The 18004-nt window shown below is 46.9% G+C and overlaps 1 protein-coding gene across 1 annotated transcript in view; it reads right to left on the bottom strand.

Annotated features, from left to right (window-relative positions):
* Positions 1-18004, bottom strand: part of Elk3 (ETS transcription factor ELK3) — a 63137-nt gene that overhangs the window by 24295 nt on the left and 20838 nt on the right. Inside the window, exon 2 of the mRNA XM_020182995.2 lies at positions 12097-12305. Within this exon, the coding sequence (XP_020038584.1) occupies positions 12097-12303 (207 nt within the window). The 5' untranslated portion in view covers positions 12304-12305. The remainder of the gene's footprint in view (positions 1-12096; positions 12306-18004) is intronic.

Here is an 18004-nt window from a genome sequence, read left to right as displayed (position 1 = left end):
CAAAAAAAAAGTCAAGTCATTGCTCTTGCTTGGACAATGAGGTCATATCCAGTTTTCTGCCACAGAGGGGTGGGTTAAATATTGGGCGAGTCACACAATGGAGTCCTGCCACTATTTTAGACAACAAGCCAGTGTTCACATTTTCCTGTGTCTTTAAATATACATTAGGTGAAAATGACCATATGTATCGAATGACCCCATAATTGTAAGGAAAGAATTTTCCATATATAAATATTTATGTATTTAAATAAAAGGAGAAGGAAAAATTAATGTTGAAAGATTTTTAATAAGATTTAATGGCAATTATAAGCCTGTTTGCTTCTCTGCATTCTCACATTTTAAAAATACTAAGTACTCACTATGTATAACTTATCAAATTGACACACAGCTTGTAACTGGTAGTGCTGAAGTCTGAACCCAAGTGTGTCCAGAGCCAAGTATCCTGAGCCATTTCTGTTCCACCACCACGCCCTCTTCCAGAAAGCAGCTGCATTTGGTCCAGAGGCTTCTGCTAGAGTTGACCTGCCAAGACAAAGGGGTCCCTGCCTTACACAGCAGAAGTGGGATCATTGAGCTGGCTCTTGCTAAGGAAGTAGGGTCCTTGCTCTTCCAGCTCTAGCCAGGCTGGAAGAGCCAGATCTTCTGGAAGATCGGGCTCTTAACCAATAACAGAACCATCTCTGCCAAGCCACAGGGCAAACAGGTACCTTCTTTGATGGGACATCCTGGCATGAGGCACCAGGGCCCAGTGGTCCCTCCCCACATCAGACATCAAAGTCCAACCTCTAAGTGGCAGAACATCAAGAGACAGGGTGACAGGGGAACAATAGGAAGCTAATGTCCTGTGTGGCCCCTACTAATCAGCATCTCCCAGCACTCACAGGCCTGGGCAGAGCAGCAGCTCTGAAAGGTCAAGGCCAGGAGCCCCAAAAGGAGCTAAACATTACATGGAATCAACACTAGCATGAACAGACCTGGGTTCAAATCCCAGCCTCTTTACTTATTATGACCTTGGGACAGTTACTCAACTTCTGTAAGCCTCTGTTTTTCCATCCCTAAAATGGGAAGAAAAATACTTTATAAGGTAGGTATTTCTAAATGATCATGAGGTCAATGGCCCACTCACACAGGTCCTTAAAACATGACCCCCATCCAGTGGGGGTCATGACGTCTCATTTTATTCTGCCTTGAGCAAGCCGCATTCCTTAGATGGTACTTCACTTTACAGCCGATGGGGGGCCTACACATGAGTTCATGTGAGCCTCACCACACTCGGATACCCATTTTACAGATGAGGGACCGGAGGTTCTGAGTTGAGTTCACACAATCAGCGAGCAGCAGAGGCACGGCCACAGGCCAGCACTCTTTTTCAGCTCCTCATTTGGGTCCCCACCCAGACCACACTCTGACTCACTCTTTCCCTACACAAAACCTGAGCTGTCCTTACTCCAAAGTTAGAACAAGTTATGCCTGTAGGAGTCATGCTCAAAAGTCCTTCTCCTTAACCAGAAACCTTCTTCCAACCAACCTCAACAGATCCGTTCCTACAGAAGGTCCAAGCTAGACTCTGCAGGTCAGAATGGGGTAAACCCGCCTTCCGTCCCCAAAGCACCCAACTGGTGCCTGAGCAGGCAGCACAGGCCCTGCCTCCTCTCAGTCTAGGCCATCAGAACTGGAGGGGACCCTGAGCAGTCACCTGGCCACACTGGGATGGGCTATTTGTTGTGGGCAAGGTCCCCTCACACCTGTTCCCTGGGAGCATTTTATGAAGGGGCTCCTTGGCCCCAGGAACCTGAGCTGTTTCCAATCAGGGCAGAGCCTCCAGCCCTGTAGGGAATTGAATGCTGTCCCCCAAATTCATGTCTACCCAGAACCTCAGGACATGACCTTGTTTAAGAAATACGGTCTTTGTAGATGTAATTGGTTAAGGATGTCAAGATGGAATCATTGTGGAGTTACGGCAGACACTAAATCCAATGACTGGTGTCCTACAAGATGAGGACACAAAGGGACACACAGGGAAGATGGTCATGTAAAGATGGAGGCAAAGAAGGATCTTCCCTGGAGCCTTCAGGGGGAACTGTGGCCCACCTGACACCTTGACTTCAGAATTCTGGCTTCCCAGATCATGAGAGAATACATTTGTGGTTTTAAGCCAGCAAGTCTGTGGTTATCTGTTAGCGTAGCCCTGGGAGACGTCCAACCACTTGTGCTCAGCAGGGCAGGGAAGGTGAGGCCAAAGTCTCCCCGGGTGCCAGGCCAGGCCTGCCCTCCCCACTGGACATTGTCACAGGCACCAGGCCAGGTGAAGCTGGGTCGTCCTCTGTCTTAAGTTTGGAGAGTGTACACTTGAACACCCGTACCCCCCTCCATTTCAAACAGCTAAGAGCATGCACTGCTGGGAACTGGCCGGCTCCCGGGGGAGGCTTCCTTGTGGTTTGGGCTGAGATTTCTTTATTTCCTGGCACTAGGAAGCTGCAGTGTGACCTGTCTCACCAGACTTGGGAGGCCTTGCTGCCAGAGCAACTGTGGTGCCCCAAGGCTGCTCAAACAGAACTATGTTGCTGGCATGGCAGGATATCCCAACCAGGGAGGCTCAGACAGGGCGCTTCAGCTACCATCTCATCCTCGCCCTCTTCTACACTCATGGCACTTCTCCCTGGGACTGAGTCCTGTCTCCTTACTGGCTCTCTTAAACACACAAGGGTGCCGGTGTCAATAAACTGAAATGTAAAACTGCTCCCCAGCACCAGCCTTCTGCTACTGCCCCTGTTGGGTGGGGAATTTGTGCGATGACCTTCTTGTGTGGTTTCAGTGGCCATCTGTAGTACTAGCAGATGGTATGAGGGAGTCAAGGCCACAGGAGACCTAGGGCTGTTCTCTTATCCTGACTTTGCCACTACGTTCCTTAAAAGTCACCTCCTGGGCTGAGACGTATCTTGATGGTAGAGTCCTGGGTTCAACCTCCAGAACTAAACAACAACAACAAAAAAGCAGAAAATAAAAATAAAAGTCCCCTCCCTGCTAAGGTCCTCACTTGCTAAAGAGGTAGCAGTCACAGCGAGATGTTTCTTGGGTCCTTTCCCGTGTCAACATTCCCAGATGACAGACTTCCTTTTCTTCTACAGAGAAGGATGGCTGCGCTCTCCTCACTCATTCGTTCTCCATTTATTCAGCAGCATAGCATCCCAGGCACCACAGACGCTGGGGTTGGTAAGGAAAAGCAGCCTAGTGAGGCAGGCACAATGACAGCAACAGAGGGGAGGGGACGCAGAACAGGGAAGGTGTTAGCTGAAGCGCAGGCATTGGCTGGAGGAGACATAGTCAGAGCTGATGGAGGGATAGCTAGAGAGCACTAGGCAGGAGAGATCCAGGCAGGGAAGGCAGAGCGAATGATGAGGCCTGAGAGGATGCTGGGTGGGGAGGCTCAGAGGCAGTCAGGTCTGCCCAGATGGTAAAGGGGGTTTGGAGTCTTTCCAGGGCCACAGGGAGATGGGGAGGTGTACAAGCAAAAGCAAGTGGAGCACCTCCTGGCTTTCTTTACAAAGCATTTTTTCGAAGCCTGGGTGTTCTGAGGCCACCAGAACCAGCACCTCCCATGCTCAGCTGTCTCAGAGAATCCTGCCACCAGTCTCTCCATTGTCGTCTTGATCAAAAAATATCAGGGGTCATTTTTTTCTTTCTTCCTGCTCTTGGGGTAGTAATAAGCAACCTAAGGAATGGAAGATTCCAGGGTGGGCCCCAGAGATCTGCATCAAGTAAGCCCACAGCCCATGGTCCCAAGCAAAGACCTTGGGGCCAAGCTGCTAGACTGAAAGCTCTCTGAGACTCAAGTGTCCCCACCTGTAGGATGGGTCCACTGCTGATCACCACAAGGACAGGTACATTGGGAGTTAACAAATGTAAGACTGCCTAGCGCAGTGCCTGACTTAAAACATCATCCCGCATACACGTGAGCTTCCCCTCCATATGTGTGTCCCCATTTGGGGGATTTGCTGAGCACCAGCAGGAGGTGGGAAGAGGCTGCCCAGAGGAGCAGCTGGTGGATGGTGGGTGGTGGGAGGTGTGATGTGAACGTTAGGTTTTTTGTCAGTTCATCTATACAACCCCTAAATGTTCCTGCAGTTAAAAGCCCAGAAGCAGGAACACTGGTGCTGGCAATCGCAGACGCGGTGTGGGTTTGGGCAGCCGCCTGACACAAGGGGACCTGGCAAGGCTGTGTGAGCTCTGGCAGCCCAGCACTGTGCTGTGTGCACAAGAATCCCCGTCAACACCGTGCTGACGGCACTTCCAAGACTGGCTCATCCTTGTTTCTTAGCAACTACCCTATTTGGGGGATCGCTGAGTGCCTTAGGGACACTGGCTTGGGAGCACGTGCAAGACAGAAAGCCCCCCTCACCCCGCCCAACAACACTTAGTAACCACCATCACTTGCAGCCTGGCCCCTTTAGCTGGCTGCTATCTCCCAGGACAAGGTGACCAGATTGGAAGATCTCCATGATCTGTGGCATACTCCACAGGTCTCCAGGCAGTTTCCAGGGCCAAATGCAGGCAGAGAGGCCCTGGTTACCCCCAGGGCCCCCAGACAAGAACTCAGGTGCCATCTGTTGTCCTTCAAACCATCTGAGCAGCTGACGTGGTACAAAGAGGAAAAAAAAAAAAAAAAAGACATCCAGCAAAACACACAGGCTCTCAACAACAATCCCAGTACTGGGCACAGAGGGCCCCATCCATACACAGAGCACCATCAGCAGAGTACAAGAGACAGGGGTTTTCTGTGCAATTCTACCACCAACAGAGGCATTCTAGAAAGTTCCAGGATGTGAACACTTGTTGGACTTTTGTACTTTCTCCACTCTGACAATACAACATTTTATCTTTGCAAAATTTATTTTGGGGAATTGAAATACTCCGCCAGGGCCAGGCTTCTTGGCACAGGCAGTCAACCTCAGCTATGTATTATTAATACTAACATTTTCCCGTTGTGATTGCACACCCAATTTAAAATGAATTATCCAATTAAGTTAAGAAGGTGATATGTTCTACTTCCAGGAATAGGTTGCCAATGACTTTGTCTTGACTGTTCTCTCCAGAAACCCCTTCCAATTAAGTCAAGACCGTTTGGTACACTGAGGCTAAGCTGGAGTGTTGCTGTGGAGGATTTTTCATCTCGTCATCACCTTCATCTGCTGATGAGAAGGGAGCTGGCAGAGCGTCCTGCCCCCCCTCCCCCAGGATGAATATTCACCGCCAACAACAACAAGGACAAAAGGTCTGTTGGACAGGAAAGAATGAGGGATCGTGTAAGCTTCCAAGTCTCCTTCTGCAGAGCCCATGTCTTCAGCCTTTCACAAGCAGAAAACACTGCTCACCTATGTGAGTGCCAGACACCACCACTCCCTTCTCTACCCAGGGGGTTTCTGGTAAGGGGCCTGCAGGGCCTGGTGCTGAAGGTGAGATGGGTCAGCTCACCCAGCAGGGAGAAGTGGATTCATGGTAACTGGCCAAAAAGACCAGGGCTGTGAGAGCTGATGGTAAAACCAGCACTGCCAAGAAAAGTGAGAGGAGACACAGATTCCATTCTAAAATGCAAATCTGATCATGGAACTCCCTTGCTTTCAACCCTCCCCTGTATTTCACTAGAAAGTACCAAGCTGTCCATGTCCAATTCCCACTTACTGTCCAGCCTCTTCTTTCCCTCATTCCCTAAAAAAATACTTGGGAAGGTCAGCCTCTTCCACACTTCCCTGCTTTTGCACCTGCTGTTCCCTTCTTGGTATATCCCTTCCTAACTTTTTCTAGCATGGTAAACTCATTCTCAGTCTTCACGATCCAGTTTAAGCATCGTCCCTCTGCTTTAGTCCCATCCCCCTCCTTCCTCTAGCACCTTCTATGATTTGGGAAAAACAAATATCTGTGTGTCCGCGAACTGCTGATTCGTGCAACAGGAGGGAGGGATGTTTTTCAAGGAATGGCTGAACAACTGAAAGAAAGGCAGTAAGGAAAGAAAGGGGCCACATCAACTGGATGCAGATGTGTCACAAAAAAACAACCCTAGCAAGGCTACATCTCAGCCATTGCTAACTGGAACTGGAGCCTCAGGAATGAGTGGTTTTTCTTCCCACCGCAGTGGTCTAGTAAAGCCCTTTGTTGTTCTAGGTGAGGGAACTGCCAAATTCCCAGTGCCTCTAAATCCCTCCAAGGCACGGCTCACTTCCTTCACCTCTGACCTGGCACAGGTGCTGGCACAACGTGGGCACACCATGATGGGCCTACTGTTGAATCTAATGCCACACCTGTCTAGCATCATACCTGTCACAGAATGTAGTGTATACCTGAATCTAGTTGCCATGCATGTCCTGGTGAACAGTCCCCTCAGCTCCAAGGCACTCCTTTTATGTAATTTTGAAAATCTTACCAAAAGCCCAGCAGAGTCTAAATATATGCTATGTACATTCTATAGGTTGACATGGCTCCTGATTCCTGTGACTGTGGCCCTATTTGGAAATAGGATCTTTGCAGATAGAACCAACCAACTTAAGAGGAAGTCATTCTGCATTAGAATTAACTCTCATTCAATGCTTGGTGTCTTTAGAAGAGAGAAATATGGACACAAGGATGCAAAGGAAGACTGCCATGTGATGACAGAGGCAGAGATAAGAGTTGACAAAGTCACAAACCAAGGAACAGCAAAGATCAAGGGCCACCACCAAAAGCTGGTAAGAGACAAGGAGGGATTCCACCCAGAGTCTCAGAGGGAGCCCAGCCCCTGACCTTGGATGTGTAGCCTACAGAACTATCACAATATACACTTCTAATGTTTTAAGCCATCACATCTTGTGTTAACAGCAACCCTGGCTGACCCATACAGTATAGCAACCAAAAGTTGTTTTTAAGTGTATGTAATCACACAGGTGATTTGAACTTAGGCAGCGTATACTTCATCATTTTGTTCATTGCAACTTATACGGGCCAGACACGGTGCAAGAGACGAGAGCAACAAAAGTGGTTCTGTGAGGAAGACGCCCATATAAACAGATGACTGTCACTAGTGCAGGGAGATTCGTAAAACACAGTGATAGAAAAGAGCAAAAGAACGTACTTAACAGGTGCGTGACCTGTGCTCAGCACATCTACACCTCCTCTCTTAACCCTCATGTGACCCACAGAAGGAAGGTGCTAGTGTCAATCCCTTTCTGATGGGAGAACGAGACAGCTGGACTGTCACCTCCATGGCACTGAATAGAAAGCCTATACTGGCTGTGAAGGGGCCCAGGGAAGTGTGCAGGCTCTGATTCAGAAAGGCAGAAAGGGTCATTTAAATATGAAAGTCTCTTAATAGTTGAGTTCTCAGCACATTCTTACTCCCACCGTACTTCGTCACACGCACCTCGTCCTGGGCACTGTCTCAGCATTGGACCCGTGTCACTGTAGCTAACCCGCCACACGGCCTTAACTAGATGTTACTGCCACATTCATTTACATAAAGAGGAAGCTGAAGCCAGAGACTGGGCATCCCCAGCCCCCTCCCAGACTTCCTACTTTGTTTTTCCCTTCTGCCTGCTTTTAATATGCTGGAATGAGCTAAAAATATAACCTATAACATAAAACCAATGATAGCCACATGCTTGTCTACTGTGGCAGGGAAACTCCCCTATTAGGACAAACCAAGGATACACAGTTTCAGCCAAGGGGAAAGGATGACAGCAAAGGACAGAAAAGATGGTGGCTGAGCTAGGGAGTTACTAATTTATGCCACTCATAGGCTCTGGGTGAGTGTGAGGGAGGAGGAGGAGGATGACAACCATGACATCAGCACTGAGAAGCGGATAGGTTCAGCCTGAGCGCTGGGGAACTGTGACAAACACATGCAGGGCAGGGCAGGGCACACTCCACAGTGCCCATGTGGCCCCAACTTTCACATTCACAAACACCCTGCTCAAACATGCCTCTCAGGTTAGAGGTTCAGCATTTAAGACTGCCATTATTGTAGGTAAAAAAAACATTGTCAGATATTGTCAATTTAATCCAGTTTAACTTACCATCACAGATTCATGATAGCAGAATTCAAAGTGCTGCTAGGTGCAGTGGCCCATATCTATAATTCCAGCTACACAGGAGGCTAAGATCAGGAAGATCACGGTTCAAGGCCAGCCCGGGCAAAAAGTTCATAGACTCTATCTCAACCAATAAAGCTGGGCATTGTGGCGTGCACCTGTCATCTCACCTTCACTAGAAGCATAAATTAGGAGGATAACTAAAGCAAAAAGAGATGGGATTGGGGCTCAAGTGATAGCGCACCTGCCTAGTAGCACAAGGCCCTGAGTTCAATCCCCAGTACCACCAAAAACAAAATTGAAGTGTTCATAAGATATAAAATAATGTTTCATTTTTGGCACCTTTTTACATTTCTCCTCCTCTTGCCTTTCCCTCTCCCCTTTTTCATCTTCCTTTCACCCTCCTCCTTTCTTCCCCTTTGTCTTTCCCTCCCTCTCCTTCCTCTTCCTCTTCTTTTCTTTTTAAACTACATTTAGATTCTGCTATGGTTTCAATATGGTTTGAGAGTGTCCCACAAGGGTTCATGTGTTGGAAACTTGGTCCTCAGGGTGGTGAAGCTGGAAGGTGGTGAGACCTCTGAGAGGCAGGGCTTCGCGGAGGTAATTGGGGCACTGGGGATGGTGCCCTCGGAAGAGATTAGTGTTCTGGTGGGACCTAGACTAGTCTCATAAGACTGGTTGTTATTGGTTTCCTTTTTATTTTGGCACTACTGGGTTTGAACTCAGGGCTTCCTGCTTGCTAAACAGGTGTTCTCCCACTTGAGCCAACCCCCTAGCTCTTTTTGCTTTAGTCATTTTTTTGGATAAGGTCTCGTGTTTTTGCCTGGGCTAGCCTTGGACTGTGATCCTCCCACCTACACCTTCCATGTAGCCGGAATTACAGTGCCACATGTCTGCCTTATTGACTGAGATGGGAGTCTCACTAACTTTTTGCCTGGGCTGGCCTCAAACCATGATCCTCCCAATCTTCACTTCCCAAGAAGCTGGGATTATAGATGTGAGCCATCACACCTGGCATCCTGTCCTACCATGTGATCTCTCCTTCTCACACATGCTCCTGCCATGTCACCCTCCATGAGGGTCTCCAAGGAGACCCTCAGCAGAGCCAATACCCTGCTCCTGAATCTCTAAAACTGTGAGCCAAATAAAACTCTTTTATTTATAAACAATCCAACCTCAAGTACTGGACTAACACACAGTCTAAAACTTTCACTCTCTTGAGAGCCTTTTGTGTGGAGGAGGCATGTCAGCATGCATGAGAAGATGTGTAAATAGGAAAGACACAATGTCTGCACTTCCGGTGACCATGCCTGCGATGACACACCCAGACAGGTCTGTCCTACTAGGGAAGGCTGCGGAAGCTCCTGCCCTCACTGTAAGCTCCAGTTTGCTGCTCCAAGGCTGCTCCAAGGTCATGTGGCTAGACCACTGTTCCAGGAGAGGAAAGGGACAAGGCAGGTCACAGTGGCCACCAGAGCTCAACCTGGTACCCAGCATTTGCTTGGATTTTTCAGCACTAAAGTCTTGACAATAGACACACATTTCTTAGGTTGTAATAACCTTTGGGCAGCCTGATTGCCTACCAAAACTAGAGGTTCAAAGGCAGAATAAATGAATGGCCCAGAAGGCAGGAATGTATGTGGACTAGGTTTCCCCATCAAAGCCTCATGTTCTCCTCTGTGCATGGAGGTTGGCAACAGGACCTGTCTCATGGGGTGTCATCTAATCCAAAGGAGACAAAGGTAGGAAGAGCTCCACACAGAAAGCACCACGTGTGTTGACGGATGGCCATGAAGCTGCTTTCTCTAGAGATCTGAGATCAAGTGCTGTCTGAACAGCCATGGCTTTGCAATCATGAGCAGTTACTTCCAGCCCAAGAGATCCATCCCTTGTTGAACAGAACACTGAGAGCCCCAATGCCCAGGCCAGGAAGAGGGGAACCAAGTCCCAGACACAGGCGAGACTTCTTTTCTTCGACACCTTGATTTAAAAACAATGAAAAGGCCAAGCTTCCAGGCACTCAGCCAGCAGGCGAGACGGACTGTTTTCCTTCAGGGGCCCCCAATTCCCATGGTACAACTTAGAACCTGGGGAAAATGCAAAACAATACACCATCTGCTTGGCTTCCAGACAGTGCAATTAGCAAGAAGTGCTTTTACATTTTAGTAGGACTCTGCATTAAGTCAGGATTAATTAATTGCCACATTAAAGGAAAGCACCTTTAGCATTTCAATGATATAATCATATGCAATTACCATAATATAAAGGAACACTTTATAATTAATGATGTCTTCACTTCCTGAAATGTGTAATCCTATGTCTTCAATTCCAAGGAGGTTGGCAGACAGAAAGCACTAAATATAGATCAGGAACTAATATTTAAATCAGCTTTCAATTCACCTTTCAATATGAACAGTGAAACCAGAACAAAAGCTCTCACTGTTACTATGACTCTAAGTCCTTAGGTCTACGAGGTTAAATAGTCAGCAACAACCAATTCAAACAGAAACGGTCAACAATTATAGGTCCAGTATAGTTCTCCTAAACAGCGATAATTTTGCCCTTTCAGGCACATTAACTGCTTTTCCAGAAAGACATGAAATCTCACCCAACTGTCCCAGCTGTGTTTTCACTTAACAAAGCTCCCTGTCTCATCTCTGGTCTTAGAAATAAAAATGGTCTTTTTGTCTAATTAGGGAAGTTTCCCAGCAAGCTGCAAATGCTATGTAACCAGCACTGTTCTAAGTACTTAACGCGCAGTGGCTGGGTTACTCTTCACAACAACCTTGAGATCTGTAGTGTGGTGATCCCCAAGGACACTGGATCCTTAAAAATAAGGGGTCCAGGACTAGAGGTGTAGCTCAATGGTAGAATACTTGCTTAGCATGCCCAAGACCTGAGCTCCATCCTCAGCAGTACAAAAATTAATCTATTAATTAATTTAATTAAATAAAAAAGTCATGTGCCCAAGCTACTACTCCTCAGGAAAGGCCCTTCTGGTTGACACTCTTGATTTTAACTCAACCTTCTGAATGTTAGGAAAGTCCCAGAACCACCTTGAAGCACGTTAGCAGGCAGGGGAAAGAATTTACCCGGGGCTGTTTTAAGCAAACAAAGCTAACAGGCACCCAGCACAGCCCTGAAGCATCTCTACAGAAACAAATCCCTTCTACATTGTAGATACCCTGGTGGTCATAAATATCATTGCAAGAGAGCATCCTGAAGAGGTGCTTTGGGGCTTGCCTTGCTTGTTCAAAAAACGGCCTGTCCCCCATTCGACCTCCCAGGCCAAGTCCTCTTACTTAGGAATGCATGAATATTGATCGCATCTCCTACATACAATTAAAGGCCTAAAAAATTAACATAAGCTCATGCGCAGAATACCTCTTGTGATAAGGCTGTGTTAAGTATGCCTGCCAGCCACCCTAGCTCCTCCCTAAGGACTGCACAGATTTTTCTTACTTTACACCTTATAAATTGGACTTAAACAATGAAATCAAGGCTACTGTGCTACCTGGCAAGGGCCCACTGCTTTCTTTGAGGTGCTTCTTTCTTTTCTATTCTTGCCATAAAGTTTTGCTAATCAGTGCCTCTTTGCCATCAGGCAGGAACACACTGCTTTTCTTTTCTTTTTCCTTACCATTTCTTTCCCTTTATTTCAATACAGTTTTGCTACTGTTTTGCAATTTGTGTCTCTGTCCAGTTCTCTGTTCAGGTGACACAAGGACTTGGAGTCTTCTGGACTAGTGTCTTCTTAGACTACTCAGCCTGGTAACAACCTGACATCTGATTTATATTGTCAGCAGCATTCTCCAACAAACTCCAGATTCGAACACGGCAACAAACTCTGATCCAAGTAATATCCAAAGGGCTTCCAGAGGAGGGGGAAAAGCCCTGTAACGGGTTTTTCACACACACAAAAGGCACAAATAGCCTATGTGTTCTAACTTGACCCCTAGCACACCGGGATCCACTTTCATCAATGAAACAAGAAGAGGACCACCGCCCTCCCCTGTGCCACGCAAGGCCCAGGGCTTACCTTGTCATAATAGTATCGCAGGGCTCTGCTCAGCTTATCATAGTTCATGTTCGTTTTGTTTTTGCGGAGTCCCCACAGCTTGGCCACTTCTTCTGCCTTAAGGAGCTTGAATTCACCATCATTGGACGTCCAGCAGATCAGGTGCTCATGCTTCTGGTCCAGCAGCAACTGCAACAGGAACTGCCACAGCGTGATTGCACTCTCCATACCTGGGGGGACAGGAGGCAGGTCAGAGCCCAGAACCCAGAACCGGTGGGATGGGGGCTGCGGCAGGTAGTAGCTTCCACTCCCATCCCAGACGGCCCACTAATTCAGGAGCTTTCCAGCTGCGTTTTTGTAAGCAGCTTTGACCCAGAAACACAGGGAAGCTTTGTGATCCTGGAATTTGCTACACACAAGCCAGCAGGGGACAATGATACATTGGGAATGACATGAAAAAAAATTAATGTGACGATGGCTTGCTTGCTCCCGGAACAGCTCTTCCTCCCTGAAGACTGTCCATCTAGCAACTCCTTTGTGGTTGTCTCTAGCCCATTGTTTGCTGAAATGCTGGCCCCCAGGCAAAGTGCATTTACATAGAAGTCTGGGGTGTAGGCTGTGTACCATCCATTGCTAGAACTGTTCCTTCCTACTTCCTGAAGAGCTTTGCAAGAGAGTAGGCATTACTCTGCATTGCCAGCAAACTCATAACCCAGCATGATGCCCGTGTGCAGCAGGTGCCCAGTGAATGATGGTGGAACTGAAGAATCAGTCAGGGCTGGGGCACAGACCTTCATGTTCTCAGACACTTGTCACATTGTAGATCAAATCCCATGTCACCAGTGCACAGGTGAGAAAAATATTTTTTCCATCAGGAGATTAAAACCTATAGGTTTTACAAAATGCTATCTTTCTCCTTTATCTCTGGTCTAGACTTTATAAGTGCTGTTCTCACTGCCTAAAATGCTGTTCCCTAGTTTTGGAACCTGGAGAATTCCTCCTCCTCCATCCTGCCCAGCTCAAGTGGGACCTGCCTGAGTTTCTCAACTTCAGTCATTTGAGAATACCAATAACAATAAATACTGATTCTAAAATAATAACAAAGATTCCACAGTTGTTTTCTCAACATTCGTTTAATTAGGAAATAAGACCACTGGGCTGGGCTGGCCTGGAACGTGTCATTGCAGCTCAGCTGTCATGAGTGGCCACCTCAGGTGCACGCAGTTTTGATCTGGTCAGGATGGAGCTGAGCTTGTTGCTGAGCTGAGGAAGCCAAGAGAAGAAAGAGAATGGAACCCTGGTTCTGGCCTAGAGAAACACGTGGAAGCCAGCTGTGGGGAGAGCACATGCCTGATGGAACGAGGGATCATCCTCCACCATGGCAGGGAGATAGTTCAGTCCTCTGGACAGCCTGGGGCGACAGCAACCAAGGGCGGAGACAGACAGAGATGCCCAGCCCTGGGAGGCCCGGAAGCCAGGATAATGGCCTTGGAGAGGGCTATGTGCATCAGAATTCTAGTCCACTCCACTCCCTCATTCACTGCTCTGGGGAGTGGCTTGGGGAAGGGAGAAGGGTGGCTCAGTGACAGAGTACTTGCCTAGCATGATTAGGTCCTGGGTTCAATCCCCAGCAACACAAAACAGCATCAACTTTCTCCCTCTCCATACAGGAATAGATGTGAAACACCCAACCATCCAGGAAGTATTCATTTCCTTATGTCCTTTCCCGGTTTTAGCCAGAAGAACAAATCTTACTGCTTCTCTGAGCCACATGGCAGATTCGGATGCTCTGCAAATACCTGCCGAGCATTTGACTTATGACTCTTTAAAGGAGAAATTCTTACAGAAATCAATATTCACCACAATGGTCACTCACTCTGTGAGACAGGAGAGCATTCCATTACTGGCTCAAAACCCCATCTGCATCCCCTGAGTCTTTCAGGACAATTGCTGGAGTGCAAGCAGCTCAGTAGGTTCCTACTCCTAATGAGAACCACCTCGCCATGATCTAGTCATGAACTTTCACTGGCACCAGGAATTGCTAACAGTTGTCTCCAATTCTTGGTGTCTTCTTGGCCTAACACAGCAGTGAGCTCTTAAATGCATTTGACACTTTTACTGGATGCTCAGAGAAGTCCCCTGAGAGTACAGAGGTCTGGATGGATTTGGCCAATGTATTGTTGGGTAGAAGTGATAAAAGATACATGGAGCCAACCTAAACTTGAACTCGATCTAAAGTTTGGAACCAACTTCCACTACCCTGTACTCTGATGTAGTATTGCTGAACTTGTAAGAAAAACAAATGCCTTTGTATGTCAGTGACTCTCAGGACAGTTTATTATATAGCACCATTGCAGTAAAAGCTGACTATTACAACACCCAAAATATTTGCTTCTCCCTTCACTGGGGTGCCAATATCTTTACATCCTAGCACTCACCATCAAAAAGCATACTACTGGGGTGGGGGAAGAGAACTGGATGACCGTGTCTTTACTCAGAGGTCACAAGCAGATTGAGTGACAGTCATGATGTTAAGGCCATTGCCCAAGGCAAGGGCGAAGAAGGAAGGTGAGAAAGGAAAAAGCAGAAAGGGAACAGGCAGAGGAATAAAATGGTGGAGACGGAGGTCCCCTTGCTTCAGGGGCTCCCAGATTTCTGAAATAAAAGAAATGGGCAAGAGAAGACAAGGAGCTGGGAACCAGGAATCCACAGCTGCCCAGACAACCACCAGAGCCCAGCAGAGCTGGGGTGGAGGCTGGGTGCCTGGTGGAGTGCTGGAGGATTACTCACAGGAGCTGCTCCACCGGAGGTGACTAAGGGATCGAGCTTCAAGTGTCTACAGCAGCCCGCCCAGCACAGAGGCCCCAATTCTACTCTTCCCTGGCTCTCCAGCCACTCCCTCACCCCACTCAGCACACCAGTTTCGATGACTGTGCAGCGCATACAGCTGGTAGTGTTACAAACCCCAGCCACACATTACTCAGAGATGAGTCTCAACCATTTCCCTTTGAACTTATAAGCCCCCTCCAGGGACTGCTCACTCCTTTCTGCACTCAGCAGAAGCCACACTGGAAGATCACGAAGGCCCAAGGCAGCTCTGGACTCGCCACCCTCTCTGGCCAAAGGCATCTGCATGATTTAAATGGTGCTGCATAAGGAGGCGCAAGGGTGGGGCACAGGTGGGCACAGGTGTGCCTTGGCTGCCGGCTGATGCCCTGCTTTTGCTCTTGCCCTTCAAGGGCACAAACTGCGTTTCTCTGATTTTTGTTCCACTGTTTAATTATGATGAAATCGACTTTCATAATTTACAGCTGTTTTCACATACAATCATGCATTACGTTCTACCATGCCTCTGCCAGCCACAAATTCCGCCCACTGGAATGTTGAAAAGGAAAAACGTTCTAATGTAGTGACAGGGGACCTTCCCATCTAATAACTGCAAACACTCTACATACTGGCAAATTGAAACTCATCTAAGTATCTCTCTCACCAAAAAAAAAAGTGATTTTTTTTTCTAAATTAATTCCTTGATGCCTATACTCTTTAATGAACTTCTTTTTTATAGTTGTTTTGTTTTTTTTGTAGTACCAGGCTTTGAACTCAGAACCTTATGCTTGCTAGGTAAGCACTCTTCCACATACCCCTGGATCTTTTTTGCTTTAGTTTGTCCCATGCTTTAGCCTGGGTTAGCCTGGAACCATGATCCTCCTACCTCCACCTGTGAGTAAACTGGGATTACAGGTGTGAGTCATCCGCCCAGCCCTGAACTCTGGTATCTTACCATTCAGGTACAATAATAAAATGCCATATAAGAAATATAATTCAGACAGCCTACTGTGGAATTTATTAATAAAAAGTTCAAGAAAGTGTTCATACGTGGGATTTATGTTTGCTACATTACTGCAGCAAGCTTTTCCACGGATACACTACACTGTATTGTCATATGGCCTAACATAACATCCTGCCCCGAGGCCTGCTTTGTTGCAATGTTTCATCAACGTAGTTTCATTTAGCTGACTGTGGACATCTCTCAGCTTAAAATCTATACATCACATAAAAGAAATACTAGAAATCTTAACTAAATTCCCCAAGTCAATTTTTTTGTTTTTAAAATGAACATGCTAATTGTACATATTATTTCAACATGTGCCCACAGAGTATACTGATCAAATCAGGGTAATTAGCATCTCCCTCAACTTACTTCTTCTTCTGCCTGTGTGTGTTTGGTCCCTGTCATCCAGCCTCCCTGTATCTACTACTCTCTCCCATCTCCCCTTTAGAAATCACTGTTTCACATTCGGGTCAACTGTTTCATAGCTTGTGCATATGAAAGAGAACACACTCAAATCAATTTTTTTCTGATGAGAAAATGCTTCTCTTTCCCCTGCCAAGACCTTACTTTGAATATATGAAATTTCATCAAGTACTTTGATGCCATTTTTTATGCAAAACCAGCTCTCTGCACTTTCGTTCCAAGAAGGAGCAGTGGACTTTTCAGGGGCAGTGCTCTTGCAGGAAGAGAAGCCCTACTTGGGTATTTCTCCATCTCACCTCCAACTTGTTCCACACAGGGCCAGTCCATCTCTGGACAGTCTCCCATCATAGCTACTGGAAATGACCAAAGACTGCAGGCAGAGTAGCTGGCCAAGATCCCCTAGTTCTCTCCAGAGAACAGAGCCACCTTCTGTTTTCCCTGACTGGTCCTCTGTAATTTATAGCCAGATCCTGCTGTTACAGAGTACAGTTAGATCACTGAACCTAGCTTGTCTGGTGCTGGGAAGGGTGTGGGAACTCTTCCACAATGCTGGTGGGGATGTACATTAGGGCAAAATCTGTGTGGCGGGTGCTTAGAAAATTAAAATAGAACCATCGTGTCATCCAGTAATGCCAGCGCTGGGTACACGTGCAAAGGAGACGAAATCACGCCAGAGGAGCACCTGCACTTCCACACTCATTGCAGCGTCATTCATTACCATCAAGATATGGTGCCCGCGCCGGTGCTCACATCTGTAATCCTAGCTATTCAGGAAGCAGGGATCAGAAGAATCGTGGTTTGAAGACAGTCTGGACAAATAGTTTGTGAGACCCTATCTCGAAAACACCCAACACAGAACAGGGCTGGTGGAGTGGCTCAAGTGGTAGAGTGCCTGCCTAGTAAGCCCAAGGCCCTGAGCGCAAACCCCAGTGCTGTCAAAAACAAAACAAAAGATATGGAATCAACCTAAATGCCAACCAACAAATAAAGAGAGAAGGGAAATGTGGCATATGTACACAATGGAATAGTAGTCATTCATTAAAAAGATGAAGCTCTGTCTATTGTGACATACAGATGGACTGGAGGACATGACAGTAACTAAAATAATCCAAATTTACGAAGACAAATAGCGCATCATCTCCATCGTATGTGGATCTGAAAAAAAATTCGATCTCATAAAAGTCGAGAGTCCTGTGGAACCATAGTTACCAGAGGCTGGAGAGAGGGAGGGGAAAGGGGAGGGGGAGGGAGAGGGGAAGGTGGTCACAATGCATATTAAGTCATGGTGAGACAGGAGGAATAAGTTTGGCGTTCTACTGCACAGCAGCCTGCCATAACTGATAGTGATATATTACTTATTTCCAAACAGCTTGGAGAGGATTTGGAGTGTTTCATCACAAAGAAATGATAAATGCTAGATGTGATGAATATACTAATTATCCTGATTTGATCATCACCCAGGTATACTTGTATCAAAACACCACACTGAACATCATAAACACGTACAATTATGATGTCAATTAAAATGAGAAAATAACAAAACAGCTTGTCAAATTTGAGCAATATTCATACTTCCTTTAAAGGATCAGGGAAAAGATTATACATTCAAAGTATTGATAAATTATCTTTACTACAATTTTCATCATGGTCTCCCTTAAACATAAATGACAAAGC

The sequence above is a fragment of the Castor canadensis genome, chromosome 8 (assembly GCF_047511655.1).
Source record: "Castor canadensis chromosome 8, mCasCan1.hap1v2, whole genome shotgun sequence".
Lineage (NCBI taxonomy): Eukaryota > Metazoa > Chordata > Mammalia > Rodentia > Castoridae > Castor > Castor canadensis.
Note: the sequence above shows the minus strand (reverse complement) of the source record. Positions and strands in the feature narration are given on the sequence as shown.